The following is a 22506-nucleotide window of genomic DNA, read 5'->3' as shown; positions in this document are numbered from 1 at the left end:
CTACTTCCTCAGAAAACATTAATGTTTGTTCACAATCATTAATACTTTTTTTTTTTACTTTGTACTTTTGTTATATGTTTCGACAATGTGAATGGGTTTAACTAGGGTGTCCATAAACATGATATGCCTGGTCAGTGTCCATTTCTTTTGCACAAGTCATTGTGCCTCCCTCACGGGATCACTCCTGTGATCATGTGGGCTACTGCCAGCCTTTCTGAAGACTGCTTTGCGTGCCGGCCTCTTGCTTCTTCTCCTCTCAGCTCTGTGCCTTTGGAGGGCCTGCATCCGTAATTGCAACGCATGCATCACCAGCCTCTTCTTTTGCGCTTCTTACCACGACTTTGTTTGCTGCTTCTCGTGTGTTTGCTGTTTATTTTGCCTCTGGTTTATCAGTCCCGATCTCACCTTTTTCACTTTTGTCAGTGGGATGAGCTTGCTCTTTCTCCTTCTTGTTTTGACATTTGGTTCGCTAATTCTTTTATGTTATGTTGAGGCTTGGCAGCCTCTGGTTCGGTGCTGGTCTGCAATCTTGTGCTCAGAGGTCTGCAGAGTTTCAGGTGGATCCTGATGCACCGACGCATCATCACTGGGTTGTGTGGCCATGCCCACTTCTGCTGCTCGACGGGATGTTGAAGCGCCTCAGTTTCTGGTGCCCGATGGAGGTTAAATCCACAGCAACGGGTGCCGTCCCTTCTTGGCTCATGGAGCATCGTGCAATGGGTCCTCTGCACTTGAAATAACTCTGCTGACACTCTCTGGTCATGATGGTCCAGGCGTTAGGTCATCATGGCCTTGATCTGTAATATATGATTGATCAGTTGAGCTGCCTAGTGTCACTGCTGTCGTCATCTTCAAATCTTCAGCACTCTGCTACCATGTTATGTTTGGTGTTCGATGTCAGGCAAGGAACCTACCAATCCACTTGTGACTTGTCCAAACCAAGATCTTTATTGAATAATACGTAGCAAGATTACGATCTGTTACAGGGCAAGTTACCATGGAGTTTCGTTGTACTCCTCTGGAACTACACTTCGGCACGACTGCCCACTTGTACGTCTTATAACCATCTCCTGATCACCGGATGTGCCTGCACTTATAGCTGAGTGCCTTGTCACATAATCCCTGTCTGGAGACCGCATGGTGGGTCTGTACTGCCAGCTGCTGGCTTTAACACTGTACCAACGTAATTATCCCCAAGTTTTCCAGACGTTTAAGCTCCACTTTAAATTATTCATGCAGAGCACAGGGTACCAGTGGGGCTCTAAAAAATGTTGGTGTAGCCTCAGGCTCGGTGCAGATTTTGGCCTTCATCCTTTTTATGTATCCCATCTCTCTTTGAAAAACTTCTTGGCACTTATATAGAAGTTCCTGGAAAATCCTGTCCGTGATGATGATTATCTCCAGCCAATTTAGCCCGATTTTTTTTCTACCTCGCCCCATGAGGGTTGGTCTCTGTCCTTTTACTAAAATTAAGGGCAGCTGGGCAGACTAGTGCTGGTATGATACTGGTGTTCACGTTGTGCCCACTATCTTCATTACCCCCAGTATAGGTAGCTAAACTGGCCATAGTATTGCTGAGACTCAAGGCTTGCAGCCCTCCCTGTAGATACTTATATGTCTGCTCTCATACCACCGTGGCATCAGTGCCTGTATCAACCTCCATATTTAATGGATGGCTGTCACCAATAAGGACAAGTTTGATGGGGTCTGTCTTGCTTAACTTCACCATTTTGAGCTTATAAACATCAAACTTGTCTTCTGGGTCTTCCACAAACCTATTCATTGGAGTTGCCAATGTTTTTTGGGGGCAACTAGGTGTAGTCTATCTAACTCTGCATCTGGTTTGTATGTGGCCTTTTGTATTCCATCTGAAGTAAACAAATTCTTTACATTTGCATCTGTCTTGGGGAAGTTCTCCCCCACAAAGGTTTCTAGATCCTGTGACAAACGGTCCACTCTTCCTTTTCTAATGATGTGGAGATGCTGGCATTGGACTGTGGTGGGCACAGTAAGAAGTCTTACAACACCATGATAAAGTCCAACAGGTTTATTTGGAATCACCAGGCTAAAGTCCAATAGGGTGCCAGCCTGGCACTGCCACCTGGAAGGGGCAGTCACAGGGCACCAGGTTGGTATTGCCAAGATGGCAAGCTGGCATTTTTCGCACAGCGGTGATCAGGCTGGGTGTGGCCTGCATGGTTATTGGGGGGTTTTGGGGGAGGCGGGACCCCCTCATAGTGAGTTAGGGCTGGGGAGTCAGCGGTTGTGCCTGGGGCTCTAGAAATTGGGATGCATTTAAAAATGGTGCCCCGACCTTTCACAATCTTTCACTGTGCTCTGGTGTTCCGACGAGTGGAGCTCCTCAGTGCAGAAAACGGGGCTATGTGTGGCCTTGGCCGCACGTTCCCCACTAAGGCCCCCTATCCAACCCGAGTGACGTTTGATAGCCTTGTGTTTTGTAGCTAACACGTTCGCTATGGGACTTTGTTCCCATTTCGTTAAATCGCGCCCAATATATGCAGATCAGCACAACTCCAACACAGGACTAGGCCCAGTGATTCCGAGGCTTACTCTGATGATCCCTCTCTATCTGGGTCCACACCCTGGTAACCTATAGGCCCTGTTCGCAGGCTCTGTTCCCATAATCTGTGGTGGGTCATGTAGTCTGCGAAGGATCGCCCTTTAAAGATGCCACGCTATTACAGTGAACATTTAACTGTCATAATATACACACAAGTATATGATGGTGCACAGACAGACAGTGAGTGACACAAAGGATGACCAATGAACATACAGAACATAGCAGCCAATCACCAGACAGGACACGGCCACTATATAACCAGGGGGCACTAGTTTTCCCGCTCTCTTGGGATGCAGCCTCTGAGACAGTCAGAGCCTGTGAGCAACAACTAGAACATCCACCATGTGGTAGTAAGATAGTCTGATCAGGTTAGCCTCAGGTCTCCAGTCAACTCAGCATAGTGTCAACCCACAGTTCAAGCATGTTTAATAGTTAAGAGTTTAATAAAACAGAGTTGCATTTCTTCAAGTGTTGGAAGCCTGTCTCTCTCTCTGCTACAGTAAACACAGTCCTCGTAGAGCCAGCTTCCCCAACACATCATTAACCAGAGCCCCAAATCAAGTAATGAATCTAACCTACTTTGCCATGCAATTAATATGGTGCAGGCCATAATGGCCAATATGGCCAGTTACATTGGAAATGGAGCTTGGTGATAAATTTGATTTAAACTCAGTCTCAGTCCTATGATAGGTCTTGTGGTGCAGTGGGTAGAAACTCCAGGTTCAAATCCTACCCCAGGAATTGAAGGCCAAGGAAGGTGTATTTGTAACATACAGGTTGTATAGCAACCTGCAAAATCGTTCCACACACACCATTGGCAAGCGGTAAGAGCAGGAGAGAAACATGGTCAGCAGAGTGATGCCTCTCAAGCTATAAGCCTCTGGCGACAGGCTAGTGACCTGTTCCAGGAACATAACTGCTATGGGAACATATGAAAGTCTGTCTTGTGCACTACTAGGTGCAGGAACTGAAACAACAACACCAACAGTCACAAAATCTGGAAAAAATTCGAAGTGAGATTCTTTCCCAATTGTTAAAGAACATAAATGGCCATTGATTGATGTTAAGATACATTCAATAGCTCTTTAACTGAGCTACGGTATTAGCTTCTGGGTTTTCTGACCAAGGAAGGTGGGTGGGATGACAGATCAAATCTGCTGATGGCAGGATTTCTAATTCAAGGAACCCTGGTATGGGTCAGAATGACCAACATGAACTTGGACTCCTGAGACTGCAGCAACCAAAGGTATGAAGAAAATGTCTGGAAAGGCTAACCCCAATCTCTCATTTTGACCTGGAGTTCTGCTGTGGGATCTAAGCAGGCTGTCCAAATCTGTGGGGCTGGGGTAGTGGGGTTCTAGTGACCATCAGAGCTGGGGTTGGGCGTGGGGAGGGTCTCAAAAACATAATAGCAAGGGAGGGGGTTGGTCACAAGTAACAAAACCTTGCAACTTAACTTGCTGAGTCATAACATTATCACCTCTCTTCTGCCGACTCACTCACTTGAAGTTCCAAGGGGCTTAGTTAGGTGATGTTTTCCAAGAAGAGACCATCCTCTCAAACCAATAATTCAGCAGTAGAGGTGTTGTCCCACCAGCCTAGCAAAAGTACATCAAAAGGACTGCAAGAGGGCAGGAAAGTGAGTGACATTACACTTTCAAGTCTCAAGCCCCGTGCTCTGACTGCCCCAGTCTTCGGAAACGCACACCTCAGAACAAAATACTTGGCAGCTGCAATCACCCCTCTCTCTTCAGGCACTTGTTCACATTACATTCTGCACAGCGAATGCTCACCCTCATCTATCACCCTCACAGTAACTCTTCACAGATGCTCTTCTCCCCTCCTCTCATCTAAGACACTCTACAACTCTGTTTTCTCTCCTTGCAGGGTTGGTGTTGGGTAGATTGAGGAGGTGAGGGATTGGATGGGTGCTGGAGTGACCGACACTTTGTCAGTCACTGACAATGTCTATTTCTCTCTGCTCCACTGGGAAGGAGGTTTTGTGCTGGAGGCCCCAGATATCAGCAACAATCTGCTGTAAAAGTCTGAGCCTCCCGATGCATTGGTGCTCAGTCACATCAAAAGAGCTGATTTTAGATCCCCCTAAATGAATTTCTGTGTCCACCCTTCTGCCCTGTTGGGCAGCATGTGGTTCACAAGAAGGCAGCTTGTGCTATTGCTGGCATTGGGTTGCATGGTGGCACAGTGGCTAGCATTGCTACCTCAGAGCACCAGGGACCAGGTTTGATTCCAGCCTTGGGTCACTGTCTGTGTGGACTTTGTACGTCCTCTCCTTGTCTGTGTGGATTTCCTCCGGGTACTCTGGTTTCCTCCCACAGTCCAAAATGTGCAGGTTAGGTGAATTGGCCATGATAAATTGCTCCATCATGTCCAAAGATGTGTAGGTTAACTGAGGTTACGGGTTTACGGGGATAGGGTGGGGAGTAGGCCAAGGTAGAGTGTTCTTTTGGAGAGTCGGTGCAGACCTGATGGGCCGACCTGCCTCCTTTCTCACTGCAAGGATTCTATAAACATTACTTCCACTGTTTCTTATTTGAGGTCCAGCCTTCTGCTGCAGAGATTGCTTCTATGCTGCAGTGAAGGCTCAGACAGCAAAGTGTTGAGATAAAGTAATCCTGTTAGCACAAGAGTTTCATTGTGGCTGACTAAAAGCTGAACAATTTCAATCTTTGAAATCTTCCCTGCATTTAACAAATATGGTGCCTATCGGTTGTTTGGAAGCCACAAATTTGGACCGGCTGAGACACTGGAAACAACCCTTATATAGGTCCTGATGAGCAGGGCCTGGTGAATGGGAAAGGAGTGAACACGAGCTGGGGGTGCTCCTTGTGGTTCCACATTCAGATAAGTAAGAAAAACAAAAACTTGCCCTATCTTCACCAGACTCCGGCATTTCCCTTTAAGGCACAACTGATTATGCCACCGTTGGTTAGTTATCTTTTTTGTCGCGGGTGGGACATAAGGCTGCAACAATGTTCCCCCATCAGGCCCTACCTTGTACCTCGCCCCATCTCTTCCAGTTGGTTCACCACATTCTGCGCCATGTTGTTGTTGGCCAGCCTCATTTACATTTCCCAGCTGGTGTCTATCTTAGAGCGACCTTCCATATTCGCTCTTGGGACATCGTTCGCACATATCTGGGCTATCTTAACCAGCGCTTCTTGATCTCAAGCGCAATGCTGTGGCTGCCAATCTTGTTGTACAGGTCATCATTGGAAATTTTATTTTGCCAGTAGATGTTACAGATCTTACGTAGGCAACCATTATGAAATCTGTTGACCTTGCCCGTGGAGGTCTTCACTACCCTCCAGCATTCAGATTCATACAACGGGACTGACCTTACATTACTATAGTAGACTCTGATTTTGGCCTTATGACTGTATTGTTTGGACTTCCAAATGGTTCAAAGACTTCCAAATGCACCTTTCGCTTTCAGGAACCACTGATTATGAAATGAAATGAAAATGAAAATCGCTTATTGTCACAAGTAGGCTTCAATGAAGTTACTGTGAAAAGCCCCTAGTCGCCACATTCCAGCGCCTGTTCGGGGAGGCTGTTATGGGAATTGAACCGTGCTGCTGGCCTGCGTTGGTCTGCTTTCAAAGCCAGCGATTTAGCCCTGTGCTAAACAGCCCCTTATGTTGCAGCAGAGCTGCAAGAATGGAGTGAAACGTGCAATGCTCAGATTTTGCCAAAATTGGCATTGTTGTCTTCAGAGGTTTTCAGTTCCTGATTAGTTGAATACTTGTTACAAACAGGTACCTGGGCATTCAGAATTTTCCTGCTGCCAATTCGGGTACAGACTTCCAAAATTAGTTTCCCCACTCTTGATTTTGCATGCGCAAATCCAGTATGGTGTATATCAATTTCCACCTCGATGTCTTTATTTTCACAGCAACTTCTACCATATGCCTTTGATTGAGTGATAACACATTTTTTTCCTGTATTAATCAAGTCACAATTGTTAAGTAGTTAATGTTTGAATCAATATCGCTATGTGTTCTATTGATTTTCCTTTTCTTCTGCACTGTAACTGTGATGCCGTCATGAAGATAACACCAATTACAAGATCTACACCAATTACAAGATCTACAAATATTAAAGATGTAACTCATAGTGAGCAATTTAATGTATTTCTGCAGTCACAGCTCCAGACTACAATGAAAGGCTGGGGTAGTGGGGCACCATCGAAAAACAAAAACAGTAATCACAATTGGAATTCATTCGTTAGTTAAACTAATTGAGGTGTTGGTAATTTGTCTTGTTTTATTGTATATTGTGTAGTCTAATATTAAAAACTGACATAAAGCAAATGGTGGTGCAGTGATAATGTCAGTGGGCTGGTAACCCAGATGTTCAGGCGAATGCTCAGAGAATATGCAATCAAATCCCACCACTGCCCCCTAGGAAGAACCACTCTACCCTGGGGAAGAGCCTCTGACTATCCACTCTGTCTATGCCCCTCATAATTTTGTAGACCTCTATCAGGTCGCCCCCCCAACCTCTGTCGTTCCAGTGAGAACAAACAGAGTTTATTCAACGGCTCCTCATAGATAAAGCTCTCCATACCAGGCAACATCCTGGTAAATCTCTTCTGCACCCGCTCTAAAGCCGCCACATCCTTCTGGTAGTGTGGCGACCAGAATTGAACACTATACTCCAAGTGTGGCCTAAGTAAGGTTCTATACAGCTGCAACATGACTTGCCAATTCTTATACTCAATGCCCCGGCCAATGAAGGCAAGCATGCCGTATGCCTTCTTGATTACCTTGTCCACCTGTGCTGCCCCTTTCAGTGACCTGTGGACCTGTACACCTAGATCTCTCTGACTGTCAATACTCTTGAGGGTTCTACCATTCACTTTATATTCCCTACCTGCATTAGACCTTCCAAAATGCATTACCTCACATTTGTCCAGATTAAACTCCATCTGCCATCTCTCCGCCCAATTCTCCAAACAATCTAAATCCTGCTGTATCCTCTGACAGTCCTCATCGCTATCCACAATTCTACCAAACTTTGTGTCATCTGCAAACTTACTAATCAGACCAGTTACATTTTTCTCCAAATCATTTATGTATACTATGAACAGCAAAGGTCCCAGCACTGATCCCTGCGGAACACCACTAGTCACAGCCCTCCAGTCAGAAAAGCACCCTTCCATTGCTACTCTCTGCCGTCTATGACCTAGCGAGTTCTGTATACATCTTGCCAGCTCACCCCTGATCCCGTGTGACTTCACCTTTTGTACCAGTCTGCCATGAGGGACCTTGTCAAAGGCCTTACTGAAGTCCACATAGACACCATCCACTGCCCTACCTGCATCAATCATCATTGTGACTGCTTCGAAAAACTCTATCAAGTTAGTGAGACATGACCACCCCTTCACAAAACCATGCTGCCTCTCGCTAATATGTCCATTTGCTTCCAAATGGGAGTAGATCCTGTCTCGAAGAATTCTCTCCAGTGATTTCCCTACCACTGACGTAAGGCTCACCGGCCTGTAGTTCCCTGGATTATCCTTGCTACCCTTCTTAAACAAAGGAACAACATTGGTTATTCTCCAGTCCTCCGGGACATCACCTGAAGACAGTGAGGATCCAAAGATATCTGTCAAGGCCTCAACAATTTCCTCTCTAGCCTCCTTCAGTATTCTGGGGTAGATCCCATCAGGCCCTGGGGACTTAACTGCCTTAAATTTTTCAAGACGCCCAACACCTCGTCTTTTTGGATCTCTATGTGACCCAGGCTATCTACACACATTTCTCCAGACTCAACATCCACCAATTCCTTCTCTTTGGTGAATACTGATGCAAAGTATTCATTTAGTACCTCTCCCATTTCCTCTGGCTCCACACATAGATTCCCTTGCCTATCCTTCAGTGGGCCAACCCTTTCCCTGGCTACCTTCTTGCTTTTTATGTACGTGTAAAAAGCCTTGGGATTTTCCTTAACCCTACTTGCCAATGTCTTTTCGTGACCCCTTTTAGTCTTCCTGACTCCTTGCTTAAGTTTCTTTCTACTTTCCTTATATTCCACAAAGGCTTCGTCTGTTCCCAGCCTTCTAGCCCTGACAAATGCCTCCTTTTTCTTTTTGACGAAGCCTTCAATATCTCTCATTATCCAAGGTTCCCGGAATTTGCCGTATTTATCCTTCTTCCGCACAGGAACATGCCGGTTCAGAATTCCTTTCAGCTGACATTTGAAAGCCTCCCACATGTCCGATGTTGATTTACCCTCAAACATCCGCCCCCAATCTAGGTTCTTCAGTTTCCCCCTAATATTGCTATAATTAGCCTTCCCCCAATTTAGCACATTCACCCTAGGACCACTCTTATCCTTGTCCACCAGCACTTTAAAACTTACTGAATTGTGGTCACTGTTCCCGAAATGCTCTCCTACTGAAACTTCTACCACCTGGCCGGGCTCATTCCCCAATACCAGGCCCAGTACAATCCCTTCCCTAGTTGGACTATCTACATATTGTTTAAAGAAGCCCTCCTGGATGCTCCTTACAAACTCTGCCCCGTCCAAGCCCCTGGCACTAAGTGAGTCCCAGTCATTATTGGGGAAGTTGAAGTCTCCCATCACAACAACCCTGTTGTTTTTACTTGTTTCCAAAATTTGTCTACCTATCTGCTCCTCTATCTCCCGCTGGCTGTTGGGAGGCCTGCAGTAAACCCCTAACATTGTGACTACACCCTTCTTATTCCTGATCTCTACCCATAGAGTCTCGCTGCCCTCTGAGGTGTCCTCCCATAGTACAGCTGTGATATTCTCCCTAACCAGTAGCGCAACTGCGCCACTCCTTTTACATTTCTCTCTATCCCGCCTGAAACATCTAAATCCTGGAACATTTAGCTGCCAATCCTGTCCTTCCCGCAACCAGGTCTCTGTAATGGCAACAACATCATAGTTCCAAGTACTAATCCAAGCTCTAAGTTCATTTGCCTTACCCGTAACACTTCTTGCATTAAAACATATGCACTTCAGGCCACCAGACCCGCTGTTTTCAGCAACATCTCCCTGTCTGCTCTTCCTCAGAGCCATACTGGCCTTATTCCCTAGTTCTCCTTCAATGCTTTCACCTACTAACCTATTGGTCCAGTAAGGCCACCCTCACCCGGTCTGGCCTATATGTAACTCAAGAGCCACGGCAATATTGTTGGCCCGTGACTGCCGTCCTGAGATAACATTGCATAACACTCAATTAAAGGGCAATTAGAGATGTGCAACAAATGCCGGCCTTGCCAGCGACACCCATTTATCATGAAAGGATAAGAAATATGGGGCGGGATTCTCCGATATCGGCGCGATGTCCACCGACCGGCGCCAAAAACGGCTCGAATCAGTCCAGCATCGCGCCTCCCCAAAAGTGCGGAAGTCTCCGCATCTTGAGCGGCCGAGCTCTCACCTTGGGGGGCTAGGCCCGAGCCAGACTGATTTCCGCCCCGCCAGCTGGCGGGAAACTGACTTTGCCGGGCAGCGCATGCATGGGAGCATCAGCGGCCGCTCACGGCATCCCCGCGCATGCGCAGTGGAGGGGGTCTCTTCCGCCTCCGCCATAGTGGAGACCATGGCGAAGGCGGAAGGAAAAGAGTGCCGCCACGGCACAGGCCCGCCCGCGGATCGGTGGGCCCCGATCGCGGGCCAGGCCACCGTGGGGGCACCCCCCGGGGCCAGATCGCCCCGCGCCCCCCCCCAGGACCCCGGAGCCCGCCCGTGCCACCGTGTCCCGCCGTCCCAAAGGTGGTTCAATCCACGCCGGCTGGCGTGGGTTGACAGCGGTGGGACTTCGGCCCATTGCGGGCCGGAGAGTCACCGGGGGGGCCCGCCAACCGGCGCGGCACGATTCCCGCCCCCGCTGAATATCCGGTGCCGGAGCATTCAGCAACCGGCGGGGGAGAGATTCACGCCAGCCCCCGGCGATTCTCCGACCCGGCAGGGGGTCGGAGAATCCCGCCCATGATGTGCAAAAAACCTAGCATCCTAATCTCATGACAGAAAATGGGAACGATGGCGGCTTCTGTTCTCATTGCATCAGTTTATAGGTTGCGTAAATGCAAACTTAGGAGACTATAAAAATACCACAAGGAGGATGATATTCTAACTCCACAACATTAAAATCTAAGCTAATCGAATGTATGGTTGGCAAAAACAGTGAACACCATACTCAGCTCAGACTTACAATGGAAAGTAGAGGGGGAGCAAAACATTTAGTCGGGTGGGATTCTCTGACCCCCCGCCGGCTGCCATATTCTCCGGCGCCGGTTTTCGTGCGGGGGCGGGGATCACGGCACACCAGTCGGGGGCCGTCGGCAGCGCCCCCCCCCCCCCCCGGCAATTCTCCTGGCCCCGATGGGCCGAGCGGCCGTCGGTTTCTGGCCAGTCCTGCTGGCGTGGATTGGACATGGTCCCACACGGCGGGACCTAGCAGGTAGGTTGGCTGGTGCGGTCCTCGGGGGAGCGCCGGGGGGGATCCGACCCCGGGGGCGGGCTCCCACGGTGGCCTGGCCCGCGATCGGGTCCCACTGATCTGCAGGCAGCCTGTGCCGTGGAAGCATTTCTTCCTTCCACCCCGGCCCCTGTAGGGCCCCGTCATGGCCGATGCGGAGAAGACACCCCCCTGCGCATGTGCCAGAATATGCCGGCCAGTCTACGCATGCGCTAACTCATACAATTTACAGTGCAGAAGGAGGCCATTCGGCCCATCATGTCTGCACCAGCTCTTGGAAATAGCACCCTACCCAAGGTCAACACCTACACCCTATCCCCATAACCCAGTAACCCCACCCAACACTAAGGGCAAATTTGGACACTAAGGGCAATTTAGAATCGCCAATCCACCTAACCTGCACATCTTTGGAAAGTGGGAGGAAACCGGAGCACCCGGAGGAAACCCACGCACACACGGGGAGAACGTGCAGACTCCGCACAGACAGCGACTCAAGCCAGAATCGAACCTGGGACCCTGGAGCTGTGAAGCAATTGTGCTATCCACAATGCTACCGTGCTGCCCCTTCGGCGCCGGCTGGCGCGATGCCAACTGCTCCGGTGCCGGCCTCGCCCCCGGAAGTGCGGAGAATTCCGCAACTTCCTGTCGGCCCGTCGCCGGAGTGGTTCGCGCTGTTTTTTACGCCGACGTCGGGCCATTGCGCCGATTCGGGAGAATCCCGCCTGATCTCCCTTCCTGTTCAACTATACTGCTGTCGTACTTTCTATCAAATTATTTCATTTTCAAATCTGCTGATTATTGAAATTATTAAAATGTGGTGCAGGTGATCTGAAGTACTTGGCAGCTAATTTGGTGATTAAAAAACTACGCATAAATCCTGATGATTCTGTTCAAATTAATTATCCAAAAGAAAGTTAAAAGTCCCTCGCTCATTTATTCTTGAAGCTTCGGGGTTGAACTAAGAGTTAGTAATATAACAGTGTCACAGTATTAAGAAATAATTAAGAGCTGAATGAAAGTTGTAGTAGCAATTCAAAAAGCTTTGCACCAAGAAGAATTTGGGACCATTTGTATAAATATATGAAGAGCAAGTATGAAACCTATTTGGCAGAAAATACTAAAGTTTTCCTGAAAATAAATTCACCTGCTCAGGTTCTCTCAACTAAATACAGACTTTTACCATTCATAATCCACTGATCAAGTACAAAATAGAAATAAAACCCTGAAAATATAATGTTTTCCAAAGCAGACGGATGAATTACAGACTGATTATCAATGAACTGCAATGACCATGGTTTGGATTTACAGCCTCCGTCGGGGTGAGGCACAGAGGTGAGTGGGTGCTAGAAATAGCAGCGTAGGACCTGCATGCTGGGCCCTGCATTCATTCCACCCCCAGGACATTTTCCAGGAGGCGTTGGTGTCAAGACTGCAATGGCCATCTCCAACAAAAGAGAATCCATGCATCTCCTCTTGACATCAATGACGTCATCATCAACCATAAACTGATCTAGACCAGTCATATAAATACCGTGGACACAGGAGCTGGTTAGTTGCTCAGAATTCTGAGATGATAAACTCACCTCATGACCTCTTGTCCACCATCCATCGGCACAAGTCAGATATGTGATGAATGTGTTCCATTTGCCCAAAGAAGTAAGGCTTCAATAACACTCAAGAAGGTTGACATTGAAGACCAAACAGACCACTCAATTCACACCCCAACCATCACCTTAAACATTCATTCCCTTCACCACCAGTACACAGTGGCAGCAGGGTGCACCATTTACAAGATGTACTGCAGTAACTCAGCAATCCTCCATTAACAACATCTTCCAAACATGGTCTCTCTACCACCTAGAAGGACAAGGGCATCAGGCACATGGGAATCTACCACTTGCAAGTTCCCCTCCAAGTCGCACATCATCCTGATTTGAAAATATATAGCTATTCCTTCAGTACAACTGGGTCAAAACCCTGGAACTCCATCCCTAACTGCACTATGGGGCACCTACACCAAATGGACTGCAGTAGCTCAAGAAGACAGCTCACCACCACCTTCTCAAGGGCAATTAAGGATGAGAAATAAATGCTGGCCTTGCCAGTGACACTTGCACCCCATGGAATTTTTTTTTTCATGTCATCGAGTTACAGTTTTAAAGCAAGGTTTTAAAGGAAAAAATGTTTGTTCAATTTCAGCTTAGTGAAAGCTCACTTAAGTTGGATTTTGGGATAAGAAAAATGATTAAAGCAAATAGTATTCAGTATTATCGTGAGATAAATTTCACAGCAACCTTTGGCACACAGACATGCACTGTTAAACACACAATTCCAAAATGTTGATGTCAGAGATATCCCACTTCTCACAGGGTGCAATGTTGCAGTCCTCACCGAGAGACTTGACAGTGAAATCAAAACAATGGTACGACTTTAGGGTTCTTGCCCTGTTGCTCCCCACTGAAAACAGCAAAGTCAGGGCTGTAGCATTTTGGGATAAGTGAGTTTTTAACATATGATAATTGCTGCCAAACGAACAAACAATTTAGACCTGAAAAATTAATTTTACAAGAATGGAGTCTAATTCCGTCAGAAGATAATTAATGTCAAAGATATCGCCCCCCCCCCCGAAATATCAGTTTGTGCCAATCCTTCACCACTGACTGTAAAAATTTGGTCCATTCACTATGTTACTTCACTCATGGAATAAAAGGAACAGTGGCAGAATGATGCTCGCAGAGTGACTGGGAACTGTGGTGAATGATGGTTTGTCGGGCTGGAGGAAGCGATACACTGGAGTCCTCAGGGGTCGAAATCAGGACCATTGTTATTTCTTGATATCAATGACCTAAGGGCAGCACGCTGGCGCAGTGCTTAGCACTGGGTTCGAATCCCGCCCTGGGTCACTGTCCGTGTGGAGTTTGCACATTCTCCCCATGCCTGCTTGGGTTTCACCCCCACAACCCAAAGGTGGATTGGCTATGCTAAATTGCCCCTTAATTGAAAAAAAAATAATTGGGTACTCTAAATTCAGTTAAAAAAAATCAATGATCTAAACTTGGATCTGCAGGGCACAATTTCTAAATTTGTTGACGACACGAAATTGCATGTATTGTAAATGATGATCATGAAAACATACGCAAGGTGGCAGAATGGGTGGACTCATAGCAGAAGACATTTAATGCAGAAAAGTTTGAAGTGATCCATTGTGGTCGGAGAGGCAATATAAAAAAAAGACTGCCATTCTATAAAGGTTGCAGGAGCAGAGGGACCTGGTGGGTGCATGTGCAGAAATCTTCAAAGATGGCAGGTCAGATTGACAATGCAGTGAATGAGGTACCAGGGAATCATGAGTGATATAAATAGAGGCACAAAGAACAAAGAACAAAGAAATGTACGGCACAGCAACAGGCCCTTCGGCCCTCCAAGCCCGTGCCGACCATGCTGCCCGACTAAACTACAATCTTCTACACTTCCTGGGTCCGTATCTCTCTATTCCCATCCTATTCATGTATTTGTCAAGATGCCCCTTAAATGTCACTATCGTCCCTGCTTCCATCACCTCCTCCGGTAGCGAGTTCCAGGCACCCACTACCCTCTGTGTAAAAAACTTGCCTCGTACATCCACTCTAAACCTTGCCCCTCTCACCTTAAACCTATGCCCCATAGTAATTGACCCCTCTACCCCGGGGAAAAGCCTCTGACTGTCCACTCTGTCTATGCCCCATATAAATTTGTAGACCTCTATCAGGTCGCCCCTCAACCTCCGTCGTTCCAGTGAGAACAAACCGAGTTTATTCAACCGCTCCTCATAGCTAATGCCCTCCATACCAGGCAACATTCTGGTAAATCTCTTCTGCACCCTCTCTAAAGCCTCCACATCCTGGTAGTGTGGCGACCAGAATTGAACACTATACTTACTCCAAGTGTGGCCTAAGTAAGGTTCTATACAGCTGCAACATGACTTGCCAATTCTTATACTCAATGCCCCGGCCAATGGAGGCAAGCATGCCGTATGCCTTCTTGACTACCTTCTCCACCTGTGTTGCCCCTTTCAGTGACCTGTGGACCTGTACTCCTAGATCTCTCTGACTTTCAATACTCTTGAGGGTTCTACCATTCACTGTATATTCCCTACCTGCATTAGACCTTCCAAAATGCATTACCTCACATTTGCCCGGATTAAACTCCATCTGCCATCTCTACGCCCAAGTCTCCAAACAATCTAAATCCTGCTGTATCCTCTGACAATCCTCATCGCTATCCGCAATTCCACTAACCTTTGTGTCGTCTGCAAACTTACTAATCAGACCAGTTACATTTTCCTCCAAATCATTTATATATACTAGAAACAGCAAAGGTCCCAGCACTGATCCCTGCGGAACACCACTGGTCACAGCCCTCCAATTAGAAAAGCATCCTTTCATTGCTACTCTCTACCTTCTATGACCTAGCCAGTTCTGTAACCACCTTGCCAGCACACCCCTGATCCCGTGTGACTTCACCTTTTGTACTAGTCTACCATGAGGGACCTTGTCAAAGGCCTTACTGAAGTCCATATAGACAACATCCACTGCCCTACCTGCATCAATCATCTCTGTGACCTCCTCGAAAAACTCTATCAAGTTAGTGAGACACGACCGCCCCTTCACAAAACCATGTTGCCTCTCACTAATACGTCCATTTGCTTCCAAATGGGAGTAGATCCTGTCTCGAAGAATTCTCTCCAGTAATTTCCCTACCACTGAAGTAAGGCTCACCGGCCTGTAGTTCCCTGGATTATCCTTGCTACCCTTCTTAAACAGAGGAACAACATTGCCTATTCTTCAGTCCTCCGTGACATCACCTGAAGACAGTGAGGATCCAAAGATTTCTGTCAAGGCTTCAACAATTTCCTCTCCAGCCTCCTTCAGTATTCTGGGGTAGATCCCATCAGGCCCTGGGGACTTATCTACCTTAATATTTTTTAAGACTCCCAACACCTCGACTTCTTGGATCTCAATGTGACCCAGGCTTTCTACACACCCTTCTTCAGACTCAACATCCATCAATTCCTTCTCTTTGGTGAATACTGATGCAAAGTATTCATTTAGTACCTCTCCCATTTCCTCTGGCTCCACACATAGATTCCCTTGCCTATCCTTCAGTGGGCCAACCCGTTCCCTGGCTACCCTCTTGCTTTTCATGTACGTGTAAAAAGCCTTGGGATTTTCCTTAACCCTATTTGCCAATGACTTTTCGTGACCCTTTCTAGCCCTCCTGACTCCTTGCTTAAGTTCCTTCCTACTTTCCTTATCTTCCACACAGTCTTCGTCTGTTCCCAGCCTTTTAACTCTGACAAATGCCTCCTTTTTCTTTTTAACGAGGCCTACAATATCTCTCGTTATCCAAGGTTCCCGAAAATTGCCGTATTTATCCTTCTTCCTCACAGGAACATGCCAGTCCTGAATTCTTTTCAACTGACACTTGAAAGCTGCCCACATGTCAGAAGTTGATTTGCCCTCAAGCATCCGCCCCCAATCTAGGTTCTTCAGTTCCCAGCTAATATTGTTATAATTAGCCTTCTCCCAATTTAGCACATTCACCCTAGGACCACTCTTATCCTTGTCCACCAGCAGTTTAAAACTTACTGAATTGTGGTCACTGTTCCCGAAAATGCTCCCCTACTGTAACTTCTACCACCTGGCCGGGCTCATTCCCCAATACCAGGTCCAGTACCGCCTCTTCCCTAGTTGGACTGTCTACATATTGTTTTAAGAAGCCCTCCTGGATGCTCCTTACAAACTCTGCCCCGTCTAAGCCCCTGGCACTAAGTGAGTCCCAGTCAATATTGGGGAAGTTGAAGTCTCCCATCATCACAACCCTGTTGATTTTACTCTTTTCCAAAATCTGTCTACCTATCTGCTCCTCTATCTCCCGCTGGCTGTTGGGAGGCCTGTAGTAAACCCCCAATATTGTGACCGCACCCTTCTTCTTCCTGATCTCTACCCATATAGCCTCACTGCCCTCTGAGGTATCCTCCCGTAGTACAGCTGTGATGTCCTCCCTAACCAGTAGCGCAACTCTGCCACCCCTTTTATATCCCCCCTCTATCCCGCCTGAAACATCTAAATCCTGGAACGTTTAGCTGCCAATCCTGCCCTTCCCTCAACCAGGTCTCTGGAATGGCAACAACATCATGGTTCCAAGTACTAATCCAAGCTCTAAGTTTATCTGCCTTACCCGTAATACTTCTTGCATTAAAACATATGCACTTCAGGCCACCAGACCCGCTGTGTTCAGCAACTTCTCCCTGTCTGCTCTGCCTCAGAGCCACACTGTCCCTATTCCCTCATTCTCCCTCAATGCTCTCACCTTCTGCACAGAATGCAAATTAAAGAAAATTATAGAATCTTTCTGAAGCGCTGGTTTGGCTTCGAGTGCAGTATTGTCTAATTCTGCACACCACACTTTAAGAAGGCTGTGAAGGCTTTTGAAAGGGTTCAGTAAATATTTACAAGAACTATTCAGGAATGAGGGATTTCAGGTCCATGGATAGAGTTGAGAAACTGGGGCTTTTCTCTGAAAAAGAGAAGGTTGAGAGGAGATTTGATCGAGGTGTTCAAAATCATGTGTGCTCTGGACTGTGTGTAGATAGGGGGTCACAGTTCTCATTGGCGGAAGGGTTGACAACCAGAGGACACTGATTTAAGATGTATGGCAAAAGAAATCCATGGGCAACATGAGGAAAAATCTTTTGATGCAGCAAGTTGTTAGGATCCTGAATGCACTGCCTGAGAGGGTGTGTTGGCACATTCACTCATGGTTTTCAGAAGAGAATTGGATAATTATCTGAAGGGCAAGCATTTCCAGGGCTACTAGGAAGGGCAAGGGTGCAGGAATGATGAAGTTACCCTTGCGGAAAGCCAGAAAGGGCATACCTCATGTCGTAATTTATTATTGAACTCATGTGTAAGAGATTACCGTTTCCAAAGTAAAATGCTAACTATTCGAACCAATTCAGCTACTCTCTCAAGATTATTAATTTACCAAATTCACCAAAATAAAATTTACCAGTATCATGGTATATAGTGTTATTTATAAAATCTCGGCATTTGATTTACAAACAATAGAAATAAAATTAGAAATTCGAATGCGGTAAATAATGTTAAAGATTACAGCAACAATGCCTGCAAGGCTGAATTTAAATTAACAAAGTACAGCATTTCTGAAGCAAAATAAAAACAAATGGAGCATGAGTGGATAAGAATTTGTTCCAATCAGCTTCATAACTGTAAAAATGCTTACCCATATTCTCCAAATGTTTCTTCTTTCATTGGTTGGGCCTCTGGATCCGCACGAGCATCTTCTTTATCTTTAACTGCACAGAAAAATGAATAACTCATGATAAATCAGACATTAAATTTAGTCAGCTGGTTCTCAGTTCCAGACCTTCAGCCCTAGTTAAGCTGAGAAAATATACTCAAGAAAATCTCGAAATAAGAACAGCTATTGACCCTTCTTGCATCATGCTTTAAAAGGTAAAGGTACTTAGCTGAATTGCCACTTAATCTTAATTAATGACAACAATTTTTCAAAAATGTTCTGTCACTCATTGATTCCATATTTCCTATATTTCGGGCACAATTCACCCAAAAAATGACCATCAGCGAGATTCAACTAATTGGGAACAAAGTCCAACAGTGAGCGTGTTTAGCCGCGTGTTTCCCGGCACTTGCAACTCTGAGAAACACATGGCTGTACAACACAACTCACTCCCCGGCCCCCCTGCATCCCCCCCAAACACCCACTGAGGGAACCCCTGGCCCGATCGCATGCAGACAGAAAATGCCACCTGGGCAGTGCCAGACTGGTACCCATGTGGCACTACCAAGGTGCTAGGCTGGCACTGCAAGGGTGCCCAGGTGGTACCAGAAGCACTAGAGCACCACCCTTGCCATAGGGCATGCAGCTGGGGCCTCCGATCCTCTGGGATATGTTCACAAGTGCCATTCCATCTGGTCCCCGGCTGTGGAGACCAGTTTTTTTTTTATTCAAAAAAAATACTTTATTCATAAAATCTATCATAAACATTACAGAACATTTCGAATTGTCTTGACTGTACATTTCCATCAGAGTTACACATTGCCTTTACTTTCTTCCATTCAGTTTTGATAATATTACATACATATCACTCTTTACATTACAATTCCTTCTTAAATATTTACATTGTCATGTTTCTTTTATGCATTGGAGTGTTGGTGGCCCAGACCGAGGGGATTTTACACTGTTACCCGCCCCTCGGTGTACATTTGCTGGAAAAACCTTACACAGTGGTCTTTCCCCATTGCGCCTTGGCGGCAACTGTCCCAAGCTTGAGTGCGTCCCTCAGCACGTAGTCCTGGACCTTGGCATGTGCCAGTCGGCAACACTCGGTCGAGGACAATTCTTTGCACTGGAAGATCAGCAAGTTTCGGGCAGACCAAAGAGCGTCTTTCACCGCGTTGATGACCTTCCAGCAGCAGTTGATGTTTGTCTCGGTGTGTGTCCCTGGAAACAGTCCGTAGAGCACAGAGTCCTGTGTCACAGAGCTGCTCGGGATGAACCTTGACAAGTACCACTGCATCTCTCTCCAGACTTTCTTTGCAAAGGCACATTCCACAAGGAGGTGGGTGACCGTCTCATTTCCCCCACAGCCACTCCGAGGGCAGCGTGCATTGGTGCAGAGCCTTCGGGTGTACATGAAGAATTTGACAGGGAGGGCCCTTCTCACCACCAGCCAAGCTAGGTATTGGCGCTTGTTTGAAAGTTCTGGTGATGAGGCATTCTGCCAGATGACTCTGACAGTCTGCTCAGGGAACCATCCAACGTCCTCCACAGTCTCCTTTTCCCTGAGGGCCTCGAGGACATTACGTGCTGACCACTGCTTCATTGCCTTGTGGTCAAAGGTGTTTTTCTTCAAAACCTTTTCCATGAAGGACAGGTAGTACGGCACGGTCCAACTACTTGGAGTGTTCCGCGGCAATGAGGCCAGGCCCATCCTTCGTAACACCGGGGACAGGTAGAACCTCAGTATGTAGTGACACTTGGTGTTTGCATACCGGGGGTCCACGTACAGCTTGATGCAGCTGGACACAAAGGTGGCCAACAGAATGAGGGAGGCGTTGGGTACGTTCCTCCCTCCCTTCTACAGAGGTTTGTACATGGTGTCCCTTCGGACACTGTCCATCTTGGATCTCCAGATAAATTTGAAGATGGCCCGGGTGACTGCTGTGGTGTAGGGTCGGGTTATGGGCCAGACCTGCGTCACGTACAGTAACACCGAGAGTACCTCACACCTGATGACCAGGGTTTTGCCCGCAATGGAGAGGGAGCATTGCTCCCACCAGCCCAGTTTCTGTCTTACCTTGGCTATGCGCTCCTCCCAGTTTTTGGTGCAGGCCCCAGCAGCTCCGAACCATATCCCCAGCACCTTCAGGTAATCTGACCTGACAGTGAAGGGGACAAAGGACCGGTCGGCCCAGTTCCCAAAGAACATGGCCTCGCTCTTGCCACGGTTTACCTTGGCTCCCGAGGCCAGTTCAAACTGGTCGCAGGCATTCAAGAGCCTGCGTACAGACGCAGGATCTGAGCAGAAGACGGCGACGTCGTCCATGTACAGGGAGGTCTTGACTTGCACGCCTCCACTGCCTGGGATCGTCACTCCTCTTATACCCGGATCCTTCCTGATGGACTCGGCAAAAGGTTCTGTGCAGCACACAAACAGGGCAGAGGAGAGAGGGCAGCCCTGCCTGACTCCAGATTTGATCTGGAACTTTTCTGATTCCCACCCATCGATTGAGACTGCGCTATAGATGTTTGTGTAGAGCAGTTTGATCCAATTGCGAATTCCCTCCCCAAACCCCATTTTGGAGAGCACATCCATCATGTAGGTGTGCGATATTCTGTCAAAAGCCTTCTCCTGGTCAAGAGTGATGAGGCAGGTGTCCACCCTCCTGTCCTGCACGTAGGCGATCGTATTCCTGAGTAGCGCGAGGCTATCAGAGATCTTCCTGCCGGGTACAGCACAGGTCTGGGCAGGGTGGATCACTGACTCCAGAGCAGACTTGACCCGATTGGCGATACCTTGGCTAGAATTTTGTAATCCACATTCAACAGTGAAATGGGTCGCCAATTTAGAATTTCTTCCCTTTCCCCCTTCTGCTTGTAGATGAGGGTGATGATGTCTTTCCTCATGGATTCTGACATGCTGCCGTACACTTCCAGCAGGTCTGGGCCCATCCAGTCCCACAGAGCTGAATACAACTCAACCGGTAAGCCGTCGCTTCCGGGCGTTTTACTCGTCTCGAAGGACTTGACGGCCTTTGTCAGCTCATCCAGAGTTAGCGGTTTGTCCAGGTTTTCCAGCTCGCTGTTGCTTAAGATGGTCGACAGGAAGGTCTGGGAAACAGTGCTATCTGTTGGCTTCAGGTCATACAGTCCGGCATAAAAGGATTGGCTGATCCTCAGGATGTCAGACTGCGATGACTTTACAGAGCCATCTTCTTCCTTCAGGCTGCTGATCACAGAGGTCTCTCTGTGCACCTTTTGGAAGAAGAAGCGTGAGCACTTTTCATCCTGCTCCACGGAGCGGACTCTGAAACGGAAGATAACCTTGGAGGCCTCCGAGGTGTAGAGCGAGGCTTGCTGGCTCTTCACCTCTTGGAGATCCTCCTTGACATCCACCCCCATCGACTGCAGCTGGAGAAAATTCTGCATACTTTTCTGGAGCCTGGACATGACCCCTCGTCTCTCTCTCTGACCTTTTGAACGCCCTTGAGGATGAAAAACCTTTTGATATTCCCCAGAGATGTGGAGACTCAAAGAGGGTTTTCACGGTTCTCCAACCTTTGTAATCCCTCCTGAGTTCCTCAAGGTTCTCGGGGGTCAGCAGTTTTACATTCAGCTTCCATGTCCCCCTGCCTACCCCCTGGTTTTCCTGCAGGTGGCATTCGGCCAGTAGGAGGCAGTGGTCAGAGAAGAACACCGGCTTTACATTGGTGGGCCTGACCGTGAAAGCAGGGGACACAAAGAAGAAGTCTATCCTGGAGCGGACGGACCCGTCTGGCCGTGACCATGTGTATCTACGCTGCGCTCCGTCTGCAGGGTTGCTGCAGACGTCGAGCAGCTCGGCGTCTTTTACCGTTTCCATCAGGAGTCTGGACGTAGCATCTAGTTTGCTGTCGGCTCTGCCAGATCGTCCAGCCACATCAATGATGCAGTTGAAGTCACCGTCCAGAATGACTGGCTTGGAGGTGGCCAACAGCAGTGGGAGTTGCTGAAGGACTGCCAGCCGCTCACTTTTTACGGCCGGGGCGTACACATTAATAAGTCTGAGAGGGGCGTTTTTGTATTTGACGTCTGCTACGAGGAGGCGCCTGCCCACCACCTCCTTAACGTCGGTTAGTTGCCTCCCCGCAGCAGAATACCCAGG

General features: G+C 47.6%; 1 protein-coding gene across 13 annotated transcripts in view; it reads right to left on the bottom strand.

Annotated features, from left to right (window-relative positions):
* Nucleotides 1-22506, bottom strand: part of chl1b (cell adhesion molecule L1-like b) — a 1336546-nt gene that overhangs the window by 38299 nt on the left and 1275741 nt on the right. For all 13 annotated transcript variants that reach the window (XM_072472185.1, XM_072472186.1, XM_072472184.1 and 10 more), the window contains one exon: nt 18342-18414. In XM_072472185.1, the coding sequence (XP_072328286.1) occupies nt 18342-18414 (73 nt within the window). The remainder of the gene's footprint in view (nt 1-18341; nt 18415-22506) is intronic.

The sequence above is a fragment of the Scyliorhinus torazame genome, chromosome 13 (genome assembly GCF_047496885.1).
Source record: "Scyliorhinus torazame isolate Kashiwa2021f chromosome 13, sScyTor2.1, whole genome shotgun sequence".
Taxonomy (NCBI): Eukaryota; Metazoa; Chordata; class Chondrichthyes; order Carcharhiniformes; family Scyliorhinidae; genus Scyliorhinus; species Scyliorhinus torazame.
Note: the sequence above shows the minus strand (reverse complement) of the source record. Positions and strands in the feature narration are given on the sequence as shown.